Below are 24,327 nucleotides of genomic sequence, written 5' to 3'. Positions count from 1 at the left end.
GGTCGGTCTCTGTCACCGTGCACTGGGGTGAAGGAAGACAGGTCGGCCTGTGACACCGTGCACTGGGGTGAAGGAAGACAGGTCGGTCTCTGTCACTAAATCACGGAAGCGCGGGAGAGATGTTAAAGCCTTGTGTCTTGTGTTCTTGGTTTTCGCATCACCGAAAGTTTTGAAAGTGATTCAGTAGTGTCAATGTTCAAGTGATTCAGTAATGTCAATGTTTCAGTGATTCAGTGGTGTCAGTGTTCCAGTGAATCATTTGTGTCAATGTTTCAGTGATTCAGTGATGTCGAATGTTCCAGTGAATCAGTAATGTCAATGTTCCAGTGATTCAGTAATGTCAATGTTCCAGTGAATCAGTGGTGTCAATGTTCCAGTGATTCAGTGGTGTCAATGTTCCAGTGAATCAGTGGTGTCAATGTTTCAGTGAATCAGTGGTGTCAGTGTTCCAGTGATTCAGTGATGTCAGTGTTTCAGTGATTCAGTGATGTGAATGTTCCAGTAAATCAGTAAGGTCAATGTTCCTGTGATTCAGTAATGTCAATGTTCAAGTGATTCAGTAATGCAAATGTTCCTGTGATTCAGTGGTGTCAATGTTTCAGTGATTAAGTAATGTCAATGTTCCAGTGATTCAGTGATGTCAGTGTTTCAGTGTTTCAGTGGTGTCAATGTTCCATTAAATCAGTTATGTCAATGTTCCAGTGATTCAGTTATGTCAATGTTCTAGTGAATCAGTTATGTCAATGTTCCAGTGAGTCAGTGATGTCAATGTTCCAGTGATTGAGTAATGTCAATGTTCCAGTGATTAAGTAATGTCAATGTTCCAGTGATTCAGTGGTGTCAATGTTCCATTAAATCAGTTATGTCAATGTTCCAGTGAATCAGTTATGTCAATGTTCCAGTGATTCAGTTCTGTCAATGTTCCAGTGAATCAGTAATGTCAATGTTCCTGTGATTCAGTAATGTCAATGTTCCAGTGAATCAGTAATGTCAATGTTCCAGTGATTCAGTTATGTCAATGTTCCAGTGATTCAGTGATGTCAATGTTCCAGTGATTCAGTTATGTCAATGTTCCAGTGATTCAGTAATGTCAATGTTCCAGTGATTCAGTGGTGTCAATGTTCCAGTGATTCAGTAATGTCAATGTTCCAGTGATTCAGTGGTGTCAATGTTCCAGTGATTGAGTAATGTCAATGTTCCAGTGAATCAGTGGTGTCAGTGTTCCAGTGATTCAGTGGTGTCAGTGTTCCAATGAATCAGTAATGTCAATGTTCCAGTGATTCAGTTATGTCAATGTTCCAGTGATTGAGTAATGTCAATGTTCCAGTGATTGAGTAATGTCAATGTTCCAGTGATTCAGTAATGTCAATGTTCCAGTAAATCAGTAATGTCAATGTTCCAGTTAATCAGTAATGCCAATGTTCTAGTGATTCAGTAATGTCAATGTTCCAGTGATTAAGTAATGTCAATGTTCCAGTGATTCAGTGGTGTCAATGTTCCATTAAATCAGTTATGTCAATGTTCCAGTGAATCAGTTATGTCAATGTTCCAGTGATTCAGTTCTGTCAATGTTCCAGTGAATCAGTAATGTCAATGTTCCTGTGATTCAGTAATGTCAATGTTCCAGTGAATCAGTAATGTCAATGTTCCAGTGATTCAGTTATGTCAATGTTCCAGTGATTCAGTGATGTCAATGTTCCAGTGATTCAGTTATGTCAATGTTCCAGTGATTCAGTAATGTCAATGTTCCAGTGATTCAGTGGTGTCAATGTTCCAGTGATTCAGTAATGTCAATGTTCCAGTGATTCAGTGGTGTCAATGTTCCAGTGATTGAGTAATGTCAATGTTCCAGTGAATCAGTGGTGTCAGTATTCCAGTGATTCAGTGGTGTCAGTGTTCCAATGAATCAGTAATGTCAATGTTCCAGTGATTCAGTTATGTCAATGTTCCAGTGATTGAGTAATGTCAATGTTCCAGTGAATCAGTGGTGTCAGTATTCCAGTGATTCAGTGGTGTCAGTGTTCCAATGAATCAGTAATGTCAATGTTCCAGTGATTCAGTTATGTCAATGTTCCAGTGATTGAGTAATGTCAATGTTCCAGTGATTGAGTAATGTCAATGTTCCAGTGATTCAGTAATGTCAATGTTCCAGTAAATCAGTAATGTCAATGTTCCAGTTAATCAGTAATGCCAATGTTCTAGTGATTCAGTAATGTCAATGTTCCAGTGATTCAGCTATGTTCCTGTTTTACAATCTTTTGCAGTGACCAGAGTTCACCATGTTTGAGGACGACCCTGAGGACGAACCCTGTGACCTTGTCCCCTTCATAGGTCGAGACGAGGAAAGGGAGGCAATCAAGAAGATGCTCGGTCACTCTACGAGGGCTGTTCAACTTCTTGGACCACCCATGGTTGGGAAAAGCTGTTTGGCAGAAAAGGTACGAAATCTGATGCATCCAGTTTATTCCCTAGTCTCGCCATCTGAAAGGTGCCACGGACCGACTAGTGGTCAACGTACTGCAAAGTTCACTGACTATACCGATATACTACCTCATCCACTCACTTCAGACCCCATCTTCCCGAGGCAAGAGCGTTAACTGACTATAACAGTCCAGTTTCCACCCTTGTCGACTAGGCTGGTATTATGGACTTACATTTTGGCTGGACTAACGAGTCTATGCATAGATTACTTAGTTCGGCGTTGAAAAACATAATTTCAGTTTACAGCTTTAAGTGTTAAGTCTCTTGAATTCTCAGTGTAATTTCACTACCTTAAACATTTTATTCTTGATGTATATTGTGAACGTTTGTATTCATACAGTTCTTTGTTGCTTTATGAAACAATCGTAAAACTAATGTAAATGAATATCTTTCACCTGAGCTGAAACTGTCTAGCTTGTATCGGATTGCAGCGCACTTCTTATATGTAACGTCAGTTTGTTACCCCAAATATAGTGGTAGCCTCGCATCACATGAAACAGTGCTAGAGAGTTGAATTCGCGAACTGCCAACTCTCAACATTTAGGTGAAGTGAAATAGGGTTTAACGTCACGTTCAAGATTATTGCACTTATATAGCGACGAGAATGCACGTGCGTGTGCGTGTGCGTGTGCGTGTGTGTACGTGTGTGTGGCTGCTTGTACTAGTCCGGACTAATGCCCATGCTATAGTGCTATCCCACTGAGATGCAATGCCGCAGTTTGACATGAATACCCCACTCAGACACTGTATACTGACTCCGAGCCGACCAGTCCTTGTTTTAACCTCTTAATGCCGAGTGCCAGACAGGGTAACATCAAGTACCATCTTTTAACGTCTTTCGGCATGACGCGGCCGGTGATCGAACCCCGGACCTTCCGCTCTCCGGGCAGACGTTCTACCACTAGACCACGGAGGCGGTCCCCTTTATTATTAACAGTGGTAAGCAAACCATGTTCCCTTTTCTTATTTAGGACGGATATTTTGCATATGAACCGCTTCCCTCTGGGCAAAACATAGGTACATCAAAACATATGGTAACATTTGTTACCCGTGTGAAAAAATAACCTTTCTTATGTTTCATTCATATCCTGGTTTCGTAACCATGGTTTCACGCACTCTCTGGTGCTTTTTCAGATCTCCCACGAGCTTCAGGACGAGATGGCGGCGAAAGATAAGAAGCTGATGTGCTACCACATGTCCTGTGTGGACGTCATGACCTATGATGACCTCCTCGCGCGTCTCAGTGCTGGCTTGGAACTGCACACAACTGCAACGTCAGACACGTCACTGGTCAACAGCTTCAGAAAGATCGCTACCGATGACCCCAAGTGTTCCCACTTCTTCGTCTTGCTGAAGTGTGAAAGCTTTCACAGAATCGGACTTCACGTACAGTTTCTGGATCTAGTCAAGAAGCTCATGGAGGCTTCAAAACGAGCATTCGCCATCATAACAACCCAGAAAGCTTTCAACTTCCCTCCAGCAAAACAAGTGTCAATCAAACCCCTTTCTCCTCAAGACATGGTGACGTTGGTGAAACGCTGTGCTCCTGACGTTAACGTTGACCCGTACAGGGAAGCCATTGAGAAACACTGCATGGGGTTACCTCCCTTAGCTATGGACGCTGCCCATGAGTTGGTCAAGGCACAGGGGATTCCTCTGTCTCCTCACGAATTTGAAGAGCTCCTCTCCGGGACAAACAGGTCAAAGCGAATCCATTCAACAAATGACGTTTTGAATTCTGCAGCTTTACGTCAGTTCGAAGGCCTTAATGACTTCTTGAAGCAGAGGATATTTGATATTTCAATATTCAAAGGATCCTTCCGTGTGGACCATATCCTGAAACTCCTTGGCAACAACCAAGCCGAAGCCAAAGCTCAGCTCATAGAGATGAGGAACTCCGGGGTCGTGGAGCTGGAAAATGGCGGACAACGAATGCACCTTCAAACCGTTATCAGCCATTACGTCCGGAATATCATGGGGAACCATATCAAATACAGCGACACTGTCCGACTGCAGTTTGTGACATTGTTTCTGGACGTCCTGAAGAAAGCGGACACGGAGTTGTTCGTGAAGCCCCAGCAGACCGTGTTCGGATACCTCCACGATGATTGGCCCAATCTGAGACAGGTCCTGGAGCAAGCAATACACTGCACAGAACACACGTACCCTGCCTTCCTGCAAGTAGGTCTGACTGGCACTAGTTTTTTTCTCCTAAGAATGGCCCGTGAAGATCCGGTTTGTTGTTCAACCAAGTCAGCGAGCCTGACCACCAGATCCCGTTAGATAGATAGATAGATAGATAGATAGATAGATAGATAGATAGATAGATAGATAGATAGATAGATAGATAGATAGATAGATAGATAGATAGATAGATAGATAGATAGATAGATAGATAGATAGATAGATAGATAGATAGATAGATTTTGAAGTTGTCATGTCTATCTGAGACCCGGTAGTGGCAAATCGGTCAGACTCGATTGGTTGGTTGATTTGTTGTTTTACGCCGCACTCAGCAATATTCCAGCTATATGACGGCGGTCTGTAAATAACGAGCCTGGACCAGACAATCCAGTGATTGATATCATGAGCATCGATCCACGCAAATGGGATCGATGACATGCATCAGCCGTGAAGATCCGTGTTAGAGTAGGTCTTCAGCAATCCATGCTTTCTGAACAGGCTACTATGCTTGTCGTCAGAAGTGACTAATGGGATCGGGTTGACTCGGTTGATGCATGTCAGCGTATCCCAATTGCGTAGATCGATGCAATCATATCACTGGATTGTCTGGTCCAGAGGCGACCGGCGTCATACAGCTGGAATATTGCTGAGTGCGGTCTTAAACAACAAACAAACCAAACAAAACTTGATGTTTGTTTGTTTGTGTAACGCTGCACGTACAGTAACAGTGGGTTTGTAAGGGAATGTTGTTGAACGCGGTGTAGCAGGTCTAGTACAGGTTGCCTGTGAAAACCTGTCAAACTGGCATATGAAACCTCGCGCCATTGCCGGATACGAATGCTCTTCAGCTTATACAGGTCAAGGTCACATGTCAAGGTCAAGATCGCTTAATTGCTTAGTTATATAGTGCTTAAAATAAGTTAAGGAACACCCGATGCTTCTGTTATATTATACTTTACCTTTCTTTAAATTCTTTCCAGTAGTAAATATGGCAGTTTTAATGCTGCGGACTTGGAAAACGTAAACTGGGTTGTAGGTCGGTCTTTGTAAGTATATAAAAGTGTGTTTGTTGTTTAACGCCCAATCTCATTAAAATCAGATCTTAGTTCTCGCTATCGCTGAACAAAGATCTGATGACATCCCACGTCAGAACGACCTTTCATCCGATCAATCAAGGCGTCGCTTACCAGATTAGGAAGTGATAGTCGGAATTTGTTTTCTAATCATGGAACCTCGACAATGTTAAGACGGGGTATTCCGAACGATAGTTACGGCCCGTACGGCTGATTCCGTCAAAATTATCGTAAACATTTGAACGGTAGAGGCGTTGCACAGTCCGTGGGAAGCAATGCCATACAATTTCAACCATATATGAGACATTCCGGAATGTTCGTTTATTCAGTTTTCAAAATTTTAAACGAGAACTGTGTCAACATATTTTTCAAGCGTAGTCTGAAATGGAAGTCGCCAGGTTGAAACGATGCCGTAAAGCTCGAGAAAGCTGCTTTCTAATTGGCTAATGTCGACTTCTTGTCAGTCATTTCAGGGGTCGGTCAAAGTTCACGAAAGGTCGTTCTGACGTGACCCGTAATTGGATGTCCTCAGATCTGTGTTAAGCGATAGCGGGACCTAAGATCTGATTTGAATGAGATTGTTTAACGCCGCACTTAACAATATTCCAGCTATATGACGTTGGCGTTTATATAATCGAGTCTTGACATCATGAGCATCGATCCACGCAATTGGGAGTCGGAGTCTGATTCAGGAAACCAGAAAATCCAGTGATTGATATCAAGAGTAACGATCCACCACAAAACCGACCTCGACCACCAATCCATTGAGTCGCCTTTTACGACAAGCATTAAGTGGGGACCATTTTGGACCCGGTACCTCCAATTCTCTATAGTCTCAAGGGCTTGCAAAGCCTTGCATTATTTGGATAAACCTACATTAACCCCTGGACCTATATATATATATACAAGGTTTTCGCGATCTTAAATTGCCTGACCTTTTTGTCCGTTAGCCAATTTGATTAACCACGCTACTGGGTCTAACGTGCCAATCAGGCCATGTCAGGATGCTTTGACAGGAGGTTCGAATCCCAGACACGTTTCGACTGAGCATTTAACTGTCGTCACCACGCCCGTATTTATGGTTTTCGAAAAAACTTTTGCCTCTCCTGCGTCCCTTTCCTTCCACGCTGACGTCGTTACATAGCGGAATTTCTGGGCAAAGCGGCAATAATCACACACCCAACACTCCTTTGACGATCCGGGGTAGAATAAGTACCCAACAAACTGCTGGTCGTAAGAGGCGACTAACGGCATCGGATGGTCAGGCTCGCTGACTTGGTTGGTGCATGTCATCGTATCCCAATTGCGTAGATCGATGCTCGTGATATCAATCACTGGATTGTCTGGTCCAGACTCGATTATTTACAGACTGGAATATTGCTGAGTGCAGCGTTAAATAACAAAGAAACAAACAGGGTCGTGTGTGTGTTTGTTTATGGCTAATACCACAAACTCCATGTACGTACGTTTGCCCTCAGCATACCTCCATGTCAGAATGATGAGATCTGATTGGTCCACGTGATCTTGATAAAATACTGTGTCACCCGCCTTGGATGGTAATAAATTTCTCAGCGGGGTAATAAATCTCTTATACCCCGCCACGAGGACTATAGTCTGCACGTGCATTTTTGAGAGACAGAATAAATCCTTTATACCCCGCTTCAAAGCAAAAAGCCGCACGCTTCTTCCGAGCCAATGTATGTCACGTGACAATCGAGCAGCTGTTTTCTATCAAATAGGGATTTATTTTAATTATTTTACAATGTCATATTAAAACATGTCGGTAAGATTAATTCGTTGTAGGGGCGGTCGGGTAGTCTAGTGGTTAAAGCGTTCGCTCGTCACGCCGAAGACCCGGGTTCGATTCCCGACATGGGTACAATGTGTGAAGCCCATTTCTGGTGTCCCCCGCCGTGATATTGCTGAAATATTGCTAAAAGCGGCGTAAAACCATACTCACTCACTCACTCACTAGTTCGTTGTAGCAAGATTACTCGGGGTACAGGGGTTTAATGCGTCCCTCTGGCTCGTGGTATAAAACCTAACGTTGTCCGCATAAAACCCCATGTACACCTCGTGATCCTGTTACAACTCAAAATGTATTCGATATCATCATTAATCCTTTATGTGTATATACCATATTTGGTATGGTAATTCTAGGTTGCCATGTCAGCCGAGAACCTGCTGGTGAAGTGTTTCCCAGGAGAGGCGGTCCAATTCTACGAAGCCATGATGTGGTCCGCCACAAGATTCGGGAATACAGAAGAATGTGCCACGCAGAAATGGCTGCTTGGCATGGCGAAAACTCTCGGCAAAGGTATCATTGTCAACATGACAATAATCAAGCCTTATCTCCAGTTTGATGAACTGCAGGATCGTAATTATTGCACGTAATTATTTATAGGGAACACGTATGTGCATACATGACGAATAAAAAATGACAAATTACAGACTTTCAGATTACATTTCTATCCAGCCCAAAACCTTGGTTTCCGGTCACGTGATCGTTGGTTGACATTGAAATTTAAGTTAATATTCGAAGTGAAGAACAATCTATTTTGTGATTGGTCCAGAATGGAATTCGCGAATATTGATCAGATAGATCTTGAAACGTTTTGTATGCAGACGAAAGATTTGAAACATTTCTGTGGTAATTCAAGTATCTTGAATAGCATCGAAACATTACGATGCCGATTCGTTCTGAGGTGAAATCTGGTGGTTAAGCGTTCGCTCGTCACCCTGAAAGCCTGGGTTCGATTCCCCGAATGGATACACTGTGTGAAGCCCATTTCTGGTATCCTCAGGCGTGATATTGCTGGAATATTGCTAAAAGCGGCGTAAAACCATACTCATCCACTCACTCAACATGTATCTAAATACTGTCCTTTATCATTATATTAGAACGATTTACTACAATGACAACATTATCCATTCCCCACTTTCCAGTTGGATTAGGTCCCAAGTAACTTGTACTCCGTAGTAACCTATACTTGTACTTGGTAGTGTCATATACTTGTACTTCGTAGAAACCTATACTTGTTCTACGTAGACACCTATACTTGTACTTCGTAGACACCTATACTTGTACTTAGTAGAAACCTGTGCTTGTACTTCGTAGAAACCTATGCTTGTACTTAGTAGAAACCTATACTTGTACTTGGTAGACACCTATACATTTACTTAGTAGAAACCTGTACTTGTACTTCAGAGACACCTATAATAGTAATATCATGTTTATCTACTTACTAGGAACAGACTTAGTGGAGGCGATGGGGCTATTCAAAGAGGCGCTTCCGGTCCTGCGCAGAGGGAACACACCCGAGGCGCTGGTGTCAGTCATGGCGGACATGGGCCTCAACTACTGCCGCCAGGGCAAGAACACCAAGTCGAGAAAGTAAGTCAATATTTGGAGAAGACCATCTTTCCGAGGCAAGGGAGTTAAGTGATTGTAAACGTAAGTTTCCACCCTTGCCGAACGAAGCTGGAACTTTTGGGCTCGATTGTAGCGCCACCAGTTATGTCCTTCTATGTCCCTTCTACTGACCAATCAGATTCCTCGTCTCATATCAATAGCATTTACTTCAAACAAAATGGCGGCGTCCAGTGAAGACGGTCTGATCGATTATCAAAATCTATATTGTCATAAAACGGGTCTTATTGAACGTAGTGCATCAAATCACGTGAGCACCTTGCTTAAAAACTTGAAAAGATTTGGAAAATATCTGTTGACGCTAAGTTGACGGTAAACGTGCCTTGCAAAGCCTGAAATCGACCGCAATCTGCACGGCAGTTTACGAGCCGGATGTTGATTTCGTTTGCGCGATTTTGATTGGACTCGTTAGTCCAGCCGAAACATAACTCCATTATTCTTGCGCGCGCCCTTGTGCGTTTATATAACACTGACCCCTCCCTTTCAGCTTCTATCTGGAGGCATTAGAGGAGTCAGGCCGCTGCCATGACGGACGGAAACTGACCAACAGAATCATCAACGTCAGGTGCTATCTGGCGATACCCATGATATTCCTAGGTAGGTTTATTGGCTTAAATGTCCTGATAATGTCAAGTCATCACATTGGAAGACATTGACCAACTTTGTACAAGATGTTCTTGATTAATTCAATGTGAAAAAATTGTCTCGTATGAATATTACGGATATATTTCATTCAAGATTCTTCAAAGTTCCTGTCAAATTTGTCAATTTCAGCGGGCCCAATATGCTCTTATCATATGTCATACTTTCTCCCAATATCATGATTAATCCAAAGTTATAATGTGATGCAGAACACTATGACGAAGCCGAGACGTTGCTGAAGGAGACTCTAGCGGAGTCGGAGAAGGTGGCGCCTTGTCATCCCTCCATCCCTGTCATGATTAACAGTCTCGGACTCATCTATGAGAGAGGTATGTCTTGGGGCATATTCCCGAGACAAGGGAGGTAACTGACTATAAAAGTCCAGTTTCCACCCTTGCCGAACTAGGCTGGAATTCCGGAGTTACATTTTGGCTGGACTAACGAGTCTATTCATAAGCCAATGAAAATCGTGTTACGAACTTCCGGTTCGTAAAAACATGGATTTCAACGTGCAGATTTCGGTCGACTGCAGAATTTGCAAAGCATGTGTACCGTCACCTGGGCATCGACAGATATTTTCCAAATCTTTTCATCTTTTTAATCAAGGTGCTCAAGTTATTTCATGCACTTCGCGGGGTAAGACCCGTTTTATTACAATATAGATCTTGATTATCGACCCGAAGGTCTTGACTGGGCGCCGCCATTTTCCTCGAAGCAAATGCAAGTGATACGATAGATGGAATCTGATTGGTCAGTAGGAGAGACATAGAAGGGACATAACACATAATAGCCACTGGTGGCGCTACGCTCGAGCCTTCATTTCCAGCCTAGTTCGGCAAGGGTGGAAACTGGATTTTCATAGTCAGTTAACGCCCTTGCCTCGGGAAGATAGTCTTGGGTGAAGGTTAGGGATAGACTAAGGCTTATAGTTGAGGTGGTTCAAGGTTATTGCACTAATAAAGCATGCACGTGTGTGTGGCTACTTGTACTAGCCCATGTTTTTACTGCTCGTCAACTGAGATACCATGTCACTGTTAGCATGGATACCCTACTTAGGGACTGACCACATGATATTCTGTGTGCGTTGAGGGGAAAGTTGGGGACTGGGACTTTGTATCGAGAATCGAGATTGAATTATTTTTTCAGCTGCTACAAAACCAGATATATTTTTATTTAAAACTACGAGCCTGAATTGTTTTAAAGGAAAAACACCTTGTCCAAACAATGTACTTTTTGTGGCAGACAGTTTCTCTTTTTTTCAATAGTCTGAAGCATAATTATTTTTTTCATGAATTTTCAGCGACAATATTTTATCTCAATAAAATCGCTAGCCTCTCTCCACCCCTTCTATAATATCAAATGGTCGGTCCCTTAGACACTTTATACTGACTCCGAGCCAGGTGGGGTATCAGGTACTATATTTTAACGTCTTTTGGTATGACGTAGGGATCGAACCACCGTCTTTTCGCTCTGCCAATCGACGTGCAGAGTTGCGCCACTTTGGCGTTCAAGAATCCTATGATCGTGCGTTCGCCCGTGCTCATCATCCTCTAAAAGTCAAGGGCTTCCATTTCGGTAAACCAAAAGTAATCCCTGGATCCCTTCCCGTGGTTCTCGCAATCTCAAATTACCCGCCCTTGATTTCCATTCGCAAATTTGATTGGCTATGCTACTAGGTCCAACGTACCAATCAGAATCAGTCCATTGGTTATGATCGAGTTTGCGAGAAAATCAACATTACAAAACAGACTGACACGCAAAAGAAAGCGCTCAAAAATCATTTTGATGGATAGGATGTCTTCATGTTCATTAAACCTGGCGGTGGCTTTGATTTTTAGGTAATACGAGTTACCTCCCTTGCCCTTTCCCTCATGTCAATGCTTGATTGGCTGGTAAATGTTTTGTTGTTTTTGTTCATAATTTTTCTTGAGCATTTACACGGTTTTGCATAACAATATATTAACAGAAATAAAGCATGACAGCTTAACCAAAGCTTATTAAAGTAACCTCTTTTACAATTAAGGACGGGCGTATGCTTTGTTAACTTATAAAATTCGGTGAGCTCCTTCTGTATAAATTGAAATGTTGGTGGATAGTTATTATTTTTAAGATTGAAAATGATTCGCTTTGACAAAATAATGATAGGGTTTAAATGATTGTTATTTTCGAAAAATAAGCCAAAAGTATTTTATTTTAGATATTGTTACCGGTTTTTGCGTTTTGTGCGATATCCATAATTTCCATGTCTCGCCAGATCTTCTGCTTCATTAGAACAGTAGCTGTAACTTGTACTGACTACGTACCCCATTTTATTAAGAAGACATTTTGTTGGCAATATATGATGTACAATTTGAAACTGGAACCATTGTAGTTTAGTCACGTTCGTGCAACTAAACGGGATAGAATTGATAGTAGTCTTCCTGTCTTTGTTCCTCAACATCCTATTCCCACTCCAAGTCCTATTCCCATTTAGAGGACCGCCTCCGTGGTCTAGTGGTAGAGCGTCCGCCCGGAGAGCGGAAGGTCCAGGGTTCGATCCCGGGCCGCGTCATACAAAAAGACGTTTAAAGATTGTATTTGTTGTTACCCTGTCTGGCGCTCGGCATTAAGGGGTTAAAACAAGGACTGGTCGGCTCGGAGTCAGTATACTGTGTCTGAGTGGGGTATTCATGTTAAACTGCGGCATGGTATCTCAGTGAGCTAGCACTATAAATCGGCATCAGTCCGGACTAGTACAAGCAGCCACACACACACATACACGTGCATGCACGTCGCTATATAAGTGCAATAATCTTGGACGCGACGTTAAACCCAATTTCACCTCACCTATTCCCATTTAGCAAAATGATTACTAGTATTTCTCTCACATATATTTTTAATAGGTATTTTATAGAAATGGTGTGAAACTTTTGTTTGTTCAGCTGATATATATGAAATGGTAAAAAGGGAGATTGTAGGATAATGGCAATTTTTGGTAATAGTTGGCTTGGACAATATTGTTTAACAGCGAGAACACTTGTATAGGTTAAAAATTGGTTTTCAAATTGAAAACGGTTTTAAAGGTTCCGAATGAAATAAATTGTCCGTTATCGTGAGATCATTAATGAAACGTATCTCTTGTACAAACCATTCTTTATAGAATATTCAGGTATTTCCTATTTATATGTTCTCGTTATACAATATGTATTGTGCTAGGATATCTTTGTCATTTATACACTCGGCGTGGGTGTTATCTATGAATATCCTTGAAGGTCCTTGTACTATATATTATTTATCTTGGTAATCATTTGTAATCTTAACGTCTTGCGGGTAATTTCGAATGCATTATTGGGCCCAGAACGAGGTATATTTAAGAAGAAGAATGGACACCACTTTGATGTCGATTTTGATGCTCTACGTACCATTGGTGTTTTGCGCATGTATTTTTTGTAGTATTTTGGGATATTTTATACCCCCATCTAATGTTTCAGACATGGAGACCAAATGCACATGAGTGTTTCACATTTTCGAAATGCATTATCATAATTCAAGCTTATCATTTTGTCGAGATCAGTACTGATTTCCAAGTAGATCGAACCTATCTTGCCTCCAATCCAGGTTCCATTCTTGACATAGTTTTATGCTGGAGCACTTTTTTATCCTTTCAAAAGTATCTTTTGTTTTGTCTACGTTAACTTTTAAACCAGAAAATCTAGCATAGAAATGAGATACTGTACTACAGTATAGAGTCAGCGTTCTGGAGGGTCTAGAGAACAAGTTGTGTCATCTGCAAGCTGTGAGAGTAAATATTCAATCTAAAGATATAGGGAGACAAAGGGTCACCTTGTCTGCAACTACTACACATGATTGAATTTCGTTGTAAAAGGTTTTTATCCATCTTCTTATAGAGTTTCCAAAACCAAAAATGTTGAGTGTTTCGTCTATGAATTACCAATCAACTGCATCAAATGCCTTTTCAAAATCTACAAGTAATAATAAACCTGATATCTGATAGGTACCTGTGTAGTCCAGTAGATCATAGATTTGTACACTTATAGTGTGTGAATTGCTTAAGATGCATCAATAGTGTGATGGTGTGTGTAGTTACCCCAAAAGTGTGTTATAGTGTGTGTAGTTACACTAATAGTGTGTTATAGTGTGTGTAGTTACACTAATCGTGTGTTATAATGTGTGAATCAATGTAGTTACACTAATAGTGTGTTATAGTGTGTGAATCGCTGTAGTTACACTTATAGTGTGTGTAATTACACTAATAGTGTGTTATAGTGTGTGAATCGTTGTAGTTACATTAATAGGGTGTTATAGTATGTGTAATTACACTAATGTTGTGTTATAGTGTGTGAATCGTTGTAGTTACATTAATAGTTTGTTATAGAGTGTGTGATTACACTAATAGTGTGTTATAGTGTGTGAATCGTTGTAGTTACATTAATAGTGTGTTAAAGTGTGTGTAATTACACTAATAATGTGTTATAGTGTGTGAATCGCTGTAGTTACGCTAATAGTGTGTTAAAGTGTGTGTAATTACACTAATAATGGTTATAGTGTGTGAATCAATGTAGTTACACTAATAGTGTGTTATAGAGTGTGTAGTTACACTAATAGTGTGTGAATCGATGTAGTGTGTAATGATGTGTGTAGTTACCCTTATAGTGTGTCTTAGTGTGTGTAGTTACGCTTATAGTGTTGTAGTGTGTGTAGTTACGCCAATAGTGTGTTATTGTGTGTATAGTTACACTAATAGTGTGTTATAGTGTGTGAATCGCTTTAGTTGCACTAATAGTGTGTGATGGTCTGCTTGTCTCTACTAATCAAACACGCTGACTTAAGTATGAACATACCGGTATTTTTGAAGCAGCCGGAAAAGACGACGACGAGGCGCTACGATACTACTCTGCATCGCTCTATGAACGTCGGAAGTATGCTGACGTGGCTCCTGGCGACCTCGTTGTGGTGCTCAACAACGTTGCTATGCAACACTCAGTAGATCGAACCTATCTTGCCTCCAATCCAGGTTCCATTCTTGACATAGTTTTATGCTGGAGCACTTTTTTATCCTTTCAAAAGTATCTTTTGTTTTGTCTATGTTAACTTTTAAACCAGAAAATCTAGCATAGAAATGAGATACTGTACTACAGTATAGAGTCAGCGTTCTGGAGGGTCTAGAGAACAAGTTGTGTCATCTGCAAGCTGTGAGAGTAAATATTCAATCTAAAGATATAGGGAGACAAAGGGTCACCTTGTCTGCAACTACTACACATGATTGAATTTCGTTGTAAAAGGTTTTTATCCATCTTCTTATAGAGTTTCCAAAACCAAAAATGTTGAGTGTTTCGTCTATGAATTACCAATCAACTGCATCAAATGCCTTTTCAAAATCTACAAGTAATAATAAACCTGATATCTGATAGGTACCTGTGTAGTCCAGTAGATCATAGATTTGTACACTTATAGTGTGTGAATTGCTTAAGATGCATCAATAGTGTGATGGTGTGTGTAGTTACCCCAAAAGTGTGTTATAGTGTGTGTAGTTACACTAATAGTGTGTTATAGTGTGTGTAGTTACACTAATCGTGTGTTATAATGTGTGAATCAATGTAGTTACACTAATAGTGTGTTATAGTGTGTGAATCGCTGTAGTTACACTTATAGTGTGTGTAATTACACTAATAGTGTGTTATAGTGTGTGAATCGTTGTAGTTACATTAATAGGGTGTTATAGTATGTGTAATTACACTAATGTTGTGTTATAGTGTGTGAATCGTTGTAGTTACATTAATAGTTTGTTATAGAGTGTGTGATTACACTAATAGTGTGTTATAGTGTGTGAATCGTTGTAGTTACATTAATAGTGTGTTAAAGTGTGTGTAATTACACTAATAATGTGTTATAGTGTGTGAATCGCTGTAGTTACGCTAATAGTGTGTTAAAGTGTGTGTAATTACACTAATAATGGTTATAGTGTGTGAATCAATGTAGTTACACTAATAGTGTGTTATAGAGTGTGTAGTTACACTAATAGTGTGTGAATCGATGTAGTGTGTAATGATGTGTGTAGTTACCCTTATAGTGTGTCTTAGTGTGTGTAGTTACGCTTATAGTGTTGTAGTGTGTGTAGTTACGCCAATAGTGTGTTATTGTGTGTATAGTTACACTAATAGTGTGTTATAGTGTGTGAATCGCTTTAGTTGCACTAATAGTGTGTGATGGTCTGCTTGTCTCTACTAATCAAACACGCTGACTTAAGTATGAACATACCGGTATTTTTGAAGCAGCCGGAAAAGACGACGACGAGGCGCTACGATACTACTCTGCATCGCTCTATGAACGTCGGAAGTATGCTGACGTGGCTCCTGGCGACCTCGTTGTGGTGCTCAACAACGTTGCTATGCAACACTCAAAACGAGGCAACCATGGTATGATTGTTTTTTTATCGTTTTGCACTGAAACAGTTTAACCGTAGCATATCTCATGACCACCCGATCCCGTTAGTCGCCTCTGACGATGAGCATAGTCGCCTTTTACGGCAAGCATGTGTTGCTGAAGACCTATTCAGCCCCGCATCTTAACGGGTCCGTTCGGCATGTAAAAGGCCTTACATCTCACATATTTAACCAATTTTCAAAACGAATTTACAAGTTGCAGATTTGTAGATTGGAGATTTATTTTCGGTGAAATATGTGTGTATGTGTGTATATCATTTAGAGAACTTGTGGCCGCCATCAGACTTTGAGAACTCAAAGAGCAGACTGGGTCTGCTGTGACGTGACAAGTAAATGACGTCATTATGACGTCAGGTTTTCCGAACAGGTTGGCCGGCCAATGAGATAGTTTTATTCATTTACTGTATTCAAAAGCGTCTGTCTTGTTTGTTATTTTCCGCTCCCCAGAGAGACGTTCTATCCAGTAGACCACAAAGACGGTCATCTTATCCAGAATTTGTTACAGGATGAGATTGTAGCCGACTGCGGCGTTACACTACATTCAGTCACCTAACCACGGCAATTATTATCTTGTATCTGCTCTGTCCATAGACTACGCCCTTCAGCTTTTGTCAGAGGCGAGAGACATCAGGATGAAGCTGGACAGGATCAACTACCATACGGCCCTCACGTGTTGGAATATGGGACAGGTGTACGCTAGAAAGTAAGTAATGGCCTCATACTTGGTTCGAATCCCAGAAGGGGGTACGGGTGACCCAGTCGCCTACGGCGCCGCAATTGGCCGTGCGGAGTTGCGTCCCTTGGGCACGCGAGAAACCTATAATCATGGATTATGTTTTGAGGTTTGTCAGCACAATGCCCATGCTCGTGGGTTTCACCAAAGTGATAAACGTCTGCGATATTCATCCCTTCGGGCTTTCCTACCAAATTAAGCTGACACGCGGTGATCAAACTGGACTAATGTTCAAAGCGGCGTTAAACCTAACTCACCCACTCGATATTTTCTGTGCCAGATTATATATATTTATAAAACCCATCATAATTTAATTATTAATTATCATTTTATCTATATTTCACAGATGTTACTTTGAAAATGCACTGTTGGAAGTACGAGATGCTCTGGAGATCTTCAAGAAGTGCACCAAGTCTCACTTCGTCATTGTGGAGGTTCTGTTTCTGGCGACACATCTGGCTGCAGCCCTGGGTCACTATGAGGATGCGGAGGAGTACCTCAAGGAAGCAGTGGCATTCGAGGACAAGTACCGTGAACATCTCCCAACTGGGGCTCACACACTGATGGTCCTTCAGCATCTTCTCATGGTCTACCTGGGCTGGAAGAGGAAGAGCTCCCCTGTCCTTGACAGAGCTGTAGCTGAAGCAAACCGGCTCGCCGAGCTGAGCAGGAACACAGAAGCAATGGACAAACACGTGTCCTACTTGCGCCAGACGGCGGCTCTGTATAGAGTCAGAGCATCACTCGACCAACAGACGGTCTCCAATGAGATGTTGGAAGAAGTATTGACCGAGATGAGCGGGTTTTGTTTTGTGTGTGAAGACCTGAACTCAAGAAATGTGGACATGGTCAGTGTGTTTCGTAGAATGTCAACAACTGTGACTGGGGCTTTGGCCAGCTTTGAGACTTTACTCAGATCAGAGGCTATGACAACTGCTGTAGATTTGCTTAAAAAAGTCTCAGGAAGATCTGAGAGTCCACCAAGTTCTCCTACTGTATCCGACCCTCCAGCCTTCTCGTTTGACAAACTACGTGGGCAGTATCAAGAGAGCAGTATTGCCTCACCATATTACTACGAACAAGAAAGCTGTCAACATGCAAAGGAAGACAGGCACAACTGTACAATGCAGACACCCAATTCGGCTACTGAGACAAGTAATGCTTACATCCCCCAATGTCCAACTGAAACCAATCCCCACTGTTATACGAGAGTGTCACCAGAGGAGAGCAGACCGTACTCCATCAATCACGAGTTCCCTTTTGGGCAAGTACGCCCTGGCAGCTTCATGGGGTCGGTTCCTAAACGAGGTGATTCCTCTCAAGAGAAAACCTCTGGTTCGTTAGGGGTAGATATAAATATGCTAAACAGAGATACCTCCACGGCCGTTGAGGACAGCAAGGGCAGGATGCATCAAGCGGCTGCATGTAAACTTGAAAAAATGAAGGAACTTGATGACTCTTTTCGATGCTCATCCCCGAAGCCCAACGACCGGTGTTCATTTGATCCTAGTCTTAGATATCCCCCGAACTTCAACTTCCCAACTATTGATCATTGGCAGTCGAATGATTCCGACACATCAGCATCTCAGATACCCTCCTGGAAAACCACCCATCACAACACAGTTGACGGTTCGCTGAAAACTAGTCTCCCTCAGAGTCACTTCCACAACAGATATAAAGAGGCTCTTACCCATTTACAGAATTCCAAAATTGCGGAGGAGAATGTTCCCCGACAAGCTTCCTCAATGGACAGACCAGGCCGTGTCATCGGTGGTGGAATCCTGCATGGTGGAATTGGGGGCAGTAGGGTTGCAGCAGCTTATGATAGACAAGTACAGAAGCGTATGTCATCATCTCCGAGTTCCAGCTCGTCCGGCGTGTGCAGCAGGAGTGCCTCGGAACACGACGAGAGAAGGCACGAGAACACAGCCTATTGCACTCAGGCAGGCTGTTTGTGTTCCCTGAAACACCGGAAGTAGCCACCAGTGCATAGCAGCTGTATCCGTGTCACGAGTGAAGTGAAACTTCAATTACTGTTATCTCACACTGAACATTCACTCGAAGATCTGTGTTGTTAATCCTGCTGGAAGTGTAACTTCAATCGCTGTTATCTGACAACAGACATTCACTCGAAGATCTGTGTTGTTAATCCTGCTGGAAGTGTAACTTCAATCGCTGTTATCTGACAACAGACATTCACTCGAAGATCTGTGTTGTTAATCCTGCTGGAAGTGTAACTTCAATCGCTGTTATCTGACAACAGACATTCTTTGAAGATATGTGCTGTTAATCCTGCTGGAAGTGTAACTTCAATCGCTGTTATCTGACAACAGACATTCATTGAAGATATGTGCTGTTAATCCTGCTGGAAGTGTAACTTCAATCGCTGTTATCTGACAACAGACATTCATTGAAGATATGTGCTGTTAATCCTGCTGGAAGTGTAACTTCAATCGCTGTTATCTGACAACAGACATTCATTGAAGATATGTGCTGTTAATCCTGCTAGAAGTGTCACTTCAATCACTGTTATCTCACACTAAACATTCACTCGAAGATCTGGTCTGTTAATCCTTCTGGAAGTGTAACTTCAATCACGGTTGTCTTTTACTAAACATTCACTTGAAGATCTGTGCTGATAATCTTATCAGAAGTGTAACTTCAATCGCTGTTATCTCACACTAAACATTCACTCGAAGATCTGTGCTGTTAATCCAGCTGGAAGTGTAACTTCAATTTCTGTAATCTCGCAATGATCATTCACTCGAAGATCTGTGCCGTTAATTTTACTGGAAGTTTTAACTTCAATTACTGTTATCTCGTAGTAATCATTCACTCGAAGGTGTGTGATGTTAATCTTGCTGGAAGTGAAACTTCAATTACTGTTATCTCCCAATAACCATTCCCTCGAAGATCTGTGCTGTTAATCCTGCTGAAAGTGAAACTTCAATTACTGTTATCTCGCAATAATCATTCACTACGAAGATGTGTGCTGTTAATCCTGCTGGAAGTGTAACTTCAATTACTGTTATCTCACACTAAACATTTACTCGAAGGTGTGTGATATTAATCTTGCTGGAAGTGAAACTTCAATTACTGTTATCTCGTAATAATCATTCACTCAAAGGTGTGAGCTGTTAATTTTACTGGAAGTGTTACTTCAATCACAGTTATCTCACACTAAACATTCACTCGAAGATCTGTGCTGTTAATCCTGCTGGAAGTGAAACTTCAATTACTGTTATCTCGCAATAATCATTCACTCGAAGATCTGTGCTGTTAATCCTGCTGGAAGTGTAACTTCAATTACTGTTATCTCGCAATAATCATTCACTACGAAGATGTGTGCTGTTAAACCTGCTGGAAGTGTAACTTCAATTACTGTTATCTCACACTAAACATTTACTCGAAGGTGTGTGATATTAATCTTGCTGGAAGTGAAACTTCAATTACTGTTATCTCGTAATAATCATTCACTCAAAGGTGTGAGCTGTTAATTTTACTGGAAGTGTTACTTCAATCACAGTTATCTCACACTAAACATTCACTCGAAGATCTGTGCTGTTAATCTTGCTGGAAGTGAAACTTCAATTACTGTTATCTCCCAATAACCATTCCCTCGAAGATCTGTGCTGTTAATCCTGCTGAAAGTGAAACTTCAATTACTGTTATCTCGCAATAATCATTCACTACGAAGATGTGTGCTGTTAATCCTGCTGGAAGTGTAACTTCAATTACTGTTATCTCACACTAAACATTTACTCGAAGGTGTGTGATATTAATCTTGCTGGAAGTGAAACTTCAATTACTGTTATCTCGTAATAATCATTCACTCAAAGGTGTGAGCTGTTAATTTTACTGGAAGTGTTACTTCAATCACAGTTATCTCACACTAAACATTCACTCGAAGATCTGTGCTGTTAATCCTGCTGGAAGTGAAACTTCAATTACTGTTATCTCGCAATAATCATTCACTCGAAGATCTGTGCTGTTAATCCTGCTGGAAGTGAAACTTCAATTACTGTTATCTCGCAATAATCATTCACTCGAAGGTGTGTGATGTTAATCTTGCTGGAAGTGAATCTTCAATTTCTGTTACCTCTCAATAATCATTCACTCGAAGATGTGTGATGTTAATCCTGCTGGAAGTGAAACTTCAATTACTGTTTTCTCGCAATAATCATTCACTCAAAGATGTGTGCTGTTAATCCTGCTGGAAGTGTAACTTCAATTACTGTTATCTCACACTAAACATTCACTCAAAGGTGTGTGATATTAATCTTGCGAGAAGTGAAACTTCAATTACTGTTATCTCGCAATAATCATTCACTACGAAGATGTGTGCTGTTAATCCTGCTGGAAGTGTAACTTCAATTACTGTTATCTCACACTAAACATTTACTCGAAGGTGTGTGATATTAATCTTGCTGGAAGTGAAACTTCAATTACTGTTATCTCGTAATAATCATTCACTCAAAGGTGTGAGCTGTTAATTTTACTGGAAGTGTTACTTCAATCACAGTTATCTCACACTAAACATTCACTCGAAGATCTGTGCTGTTAATCTTGCTGGAAGTGAAACTTCAATTACTGTTATCTCCCAATAACCATTCCCTCGAAGATCTGTGCTGTTAATCCTGCTGAAAGTGAAACTTCAATTACTGTTATCTCGCAATAATCATTCACTACGAAGATGTGTGCTGTTAATCCTGCTGGAAGTGTAACTTCAATTACTGTTATCTCACACTAAACATTTACTCGAAGGTGTGTGATATTAATCTTGCTGGAAGTGAAACTTCAATTACTGTTATCTCGTAATAATCATTCACTCAAAGGTGTGAGCTGTTAATTTTACTGGAAGTGTTACTTCAATCACAGTTATCTCACACTAAACATTCACTCGAAGATCTGTGCTGTTAATCCTGCTGGAAGTGAAACTTCAATTACTGTTATCTCGCAATAATCATTCACTCGAAGATCTGTGCTGTTAATCCTGCTGGAAGTGAAACTTCAATTACTGTTATCTCGCAATAATCATTCACTCGAAGGTGTGTGATGTTAATCTTGCTGGAAGTGAATCTTCAATTTCTGTTACCTCTCAATAATCATTCACTCGAAGATGTGTGATGTTAATCCTGCTGGAAGTGAAACTTCAATTACTGTTTTCTCGCAATAATCATTCACTCAAAGATGTGTGCTGTTAATCCTGCTGGAAGTGTAACTTCAATTACTGTTATCTCACACTAAACATTCACTCAAAGGTGTGTGATATTAATCTTGCGAGAAGTGAAATTTCAATTACTGTTATCTCCCAATAATCATTCTGTCGAAGATGTGTGCTGTTAATCCTGCTGGAAATGTAACTTGAATTACTGTTGTCTTGTACTACACATTCAATAGAAGACATGTGCTGTTAATTTTACTGGAAGTTTTAACTTCAATTACTGTTATCTGATATATGAGAGTGATACCGGTACAGCCGGATTTATACCTTCCATGACCTGCTTTATGTATAATCTTACATGTGAAGGATAAACATATCCTATATGTCTAATTATTGATTGAGGCGGTGTAACCTGACTGTTCTTCAGCAACCCATGCTTGTCGTAAGAGGCGACTAACGGGATCGGGTGGTCAGGCTCGTTGACTTGGTTGATGCATGTCATCGTATCCCAATTGCATAGATCGATGCTCAGTATGTCATATCACTGGATTGCCTGGTCCAGACGCGATTATTTACAGACTGTCATTATATAGCTGGAATATTGCTGATTGCGGCGTTAAACAAACAAACAAGCAAATAAGTTGACTGTATTTTGGAAGAAAGATCCTACTTCTGTCAGCCCCCGGAGCCTGATAAACCTGTTTCTTGAATGAACTTGAAATGAATTGAGTGCATTGAAAAGTGCATACTGCGAACCAAGGAAACCATTTGTGCCAATGACTCACGCAACTAAACTATCTAAACGTTTACGTGTGCCAGTGTCACGTGACACTGAAGCATCTAAGTCACGTGTGCCAATGACACGTGCGAAAAGAAGAACCCTGCAACTTGCGTCAGCAACGGGGCAAACTGAAGAGGTAAACAGGTAACCAACGAAGACGTGCAACGGTGACAGGTCCAACTTGTTTCAGCGACAGATCCAACTTGTTTCAGTGACAGATCCAACTTGTTTCAGTGACAGATCCAACTTGTTTCAGTTACAGATCCAACTTGTTTCAGTGACAGGTCCATCTTGTTTCAGTGACAGGTCCATCTTGTTTCAGTGACAGATCCAACTTGTTTCATTGACAGTTCCAACTTGTTTCAGTGACAGGTCCATCTTGTTTCAGTGACAGATCCAACTTGTTTCAGTGACAGATCCAACTTGTTTCAGTAACGTACGACTTGTCACAGATAGGTGCAGCTATGTAACCAATGCTTGCAAATTGTGCCGATCTCCCGTGCACCTGTTAAAGGGTACAACTTGACATGTGTGACAAGAGGGACTATAGAACAGGTCTTGCCCAAAATATATGTGCAAACAAGAACCCAAACGTGAAGGTATTTCATTGAAATGTGCAAGTTGTGTAGAATTGGCCACTAGGGTGATCACTGAGTTGTACGGTGTTGTCATGGTTACCAGTATCCAAGTGTTAATATATACGCAATACCATGTTGACAACGGGCATGTTCTAAGACGCTACGGGTGACTAGACACAGAACTGTCAAGCATGAGTTGAGAAAATATGTAGTCAGTTTTATAAACCTCTTGTGACGTCATCCTATTATTTTTTTCCAAAACACCCTCCTGTCCCTAGGTATTCTACAGAAAGCATTCCGGCCCAGTGGTGTTAGAAAATGTCCCTCGCTATAGATCTGTGTACATTTCAGATATATCTACTTCAGGTTATATGCAGAATGAATCAAAATCAAGCGACGAATGTCTTCTATATATTTCAGTTGAAATTGCAACATTCGTATTCGTAGCCAAGTGAGTGAAACACGTGGGTATAGAGACGCCTATCAATCACAATGCTTTCAAGAATCTCTTTTTAAAGAATATTTATTATGTCGGTCACTAAAGTTGATGGAAAGTGTGTTTGAAACAAAATGTGTTTATTGAAAGTGCTTAAAACAAAAAATTAATGATATATGTTGTTTCAGATTTTTCTCTATCACTGCTGTGTGTGTTTGCGTGCGTGTGTGCGTTCTTGTACTTGTCAGAACTTTTATAGTGCTAGCCCACTTAGATACCATGCCACAGCTTTAACATGGACACCCTACAGCAACCCATCCTTGCCGTAGTAGGCGACTATGCTTGTCGTAAGAGGCGACTAACGGGATCGGGTGGTCAGGCT

General features: G+C 41.1%; 1 protein-coding gene across 1 annotated transcript in view; it reads left to right on the top strand.

Moving 5' to 3' along the window:
• Positions 1-24,120, top strand: part of LOC124122360 — a 52,709-nt gene extending 28,589 nt beyond the window's left edge. The window contains exons 2-11 of the mRNA XM_048389263.1: positions 2,265-2,438; positions 3,616-4,662; positions 7,899-8,055; positions 8,988-9,132; positions 9,656-9,765; positions 10,020-10,139; positions 14,666-14,841; positions 16,058-16,226; positions 16,845-16,956; positions 17,333-24,120. Of these exons, the coding sequence (XP_048245220.1) occupies positions 2,280-2,438; positions 3,616-4,662; positions 7,899-8,055; positions 8,988-9,132; positions 9,656-9,765; positions 10,020-10,139; positions 14,666-14,841; positions 16,058-16,226; positions 16,845-16,956; positions 17,333-18,965 (3,828 nt within the window). The 5' untranslated portion in view covers positions 2,265-2,279 and the 3' untranslated portion in view covers positions 18,966-24,120. The remainder of the gene's footprint in view (positions 1-2,264; positions 2,439-3,615; positions 4,663-7,898; positions 8,056-8,987; positions 9,133-9,655; positions 9,766-10,019; positions 10,140-14,665; positions 14,842-16,057; positions 16,227-16,844; positions 16,957-17,332) is intronic.
• Positions 24,121-24,327: the final 207 nt, after the last annotated feature.

This window comes from Haliotis rufescens, unplaced genomic scaffold (assembly GCF_023055435.1).
Source record: "Haliotis rufescens isolate VD_foot unplaced genomic scaffold, xgHalRufe1.0.p SCAF_8, whole genome shotgun sequence".
NCBI lineage: Eukaryota > Metazoa > Mollusca > Gastropoda > Lepetellida > Haliotidae > Haliotis > Haliotis rufescens.
The sequence above is the reverse complement of the archived record's forward strand: the minus strand, read 5'-3'. Positions and strand labels throughout refer to the sequence as shown.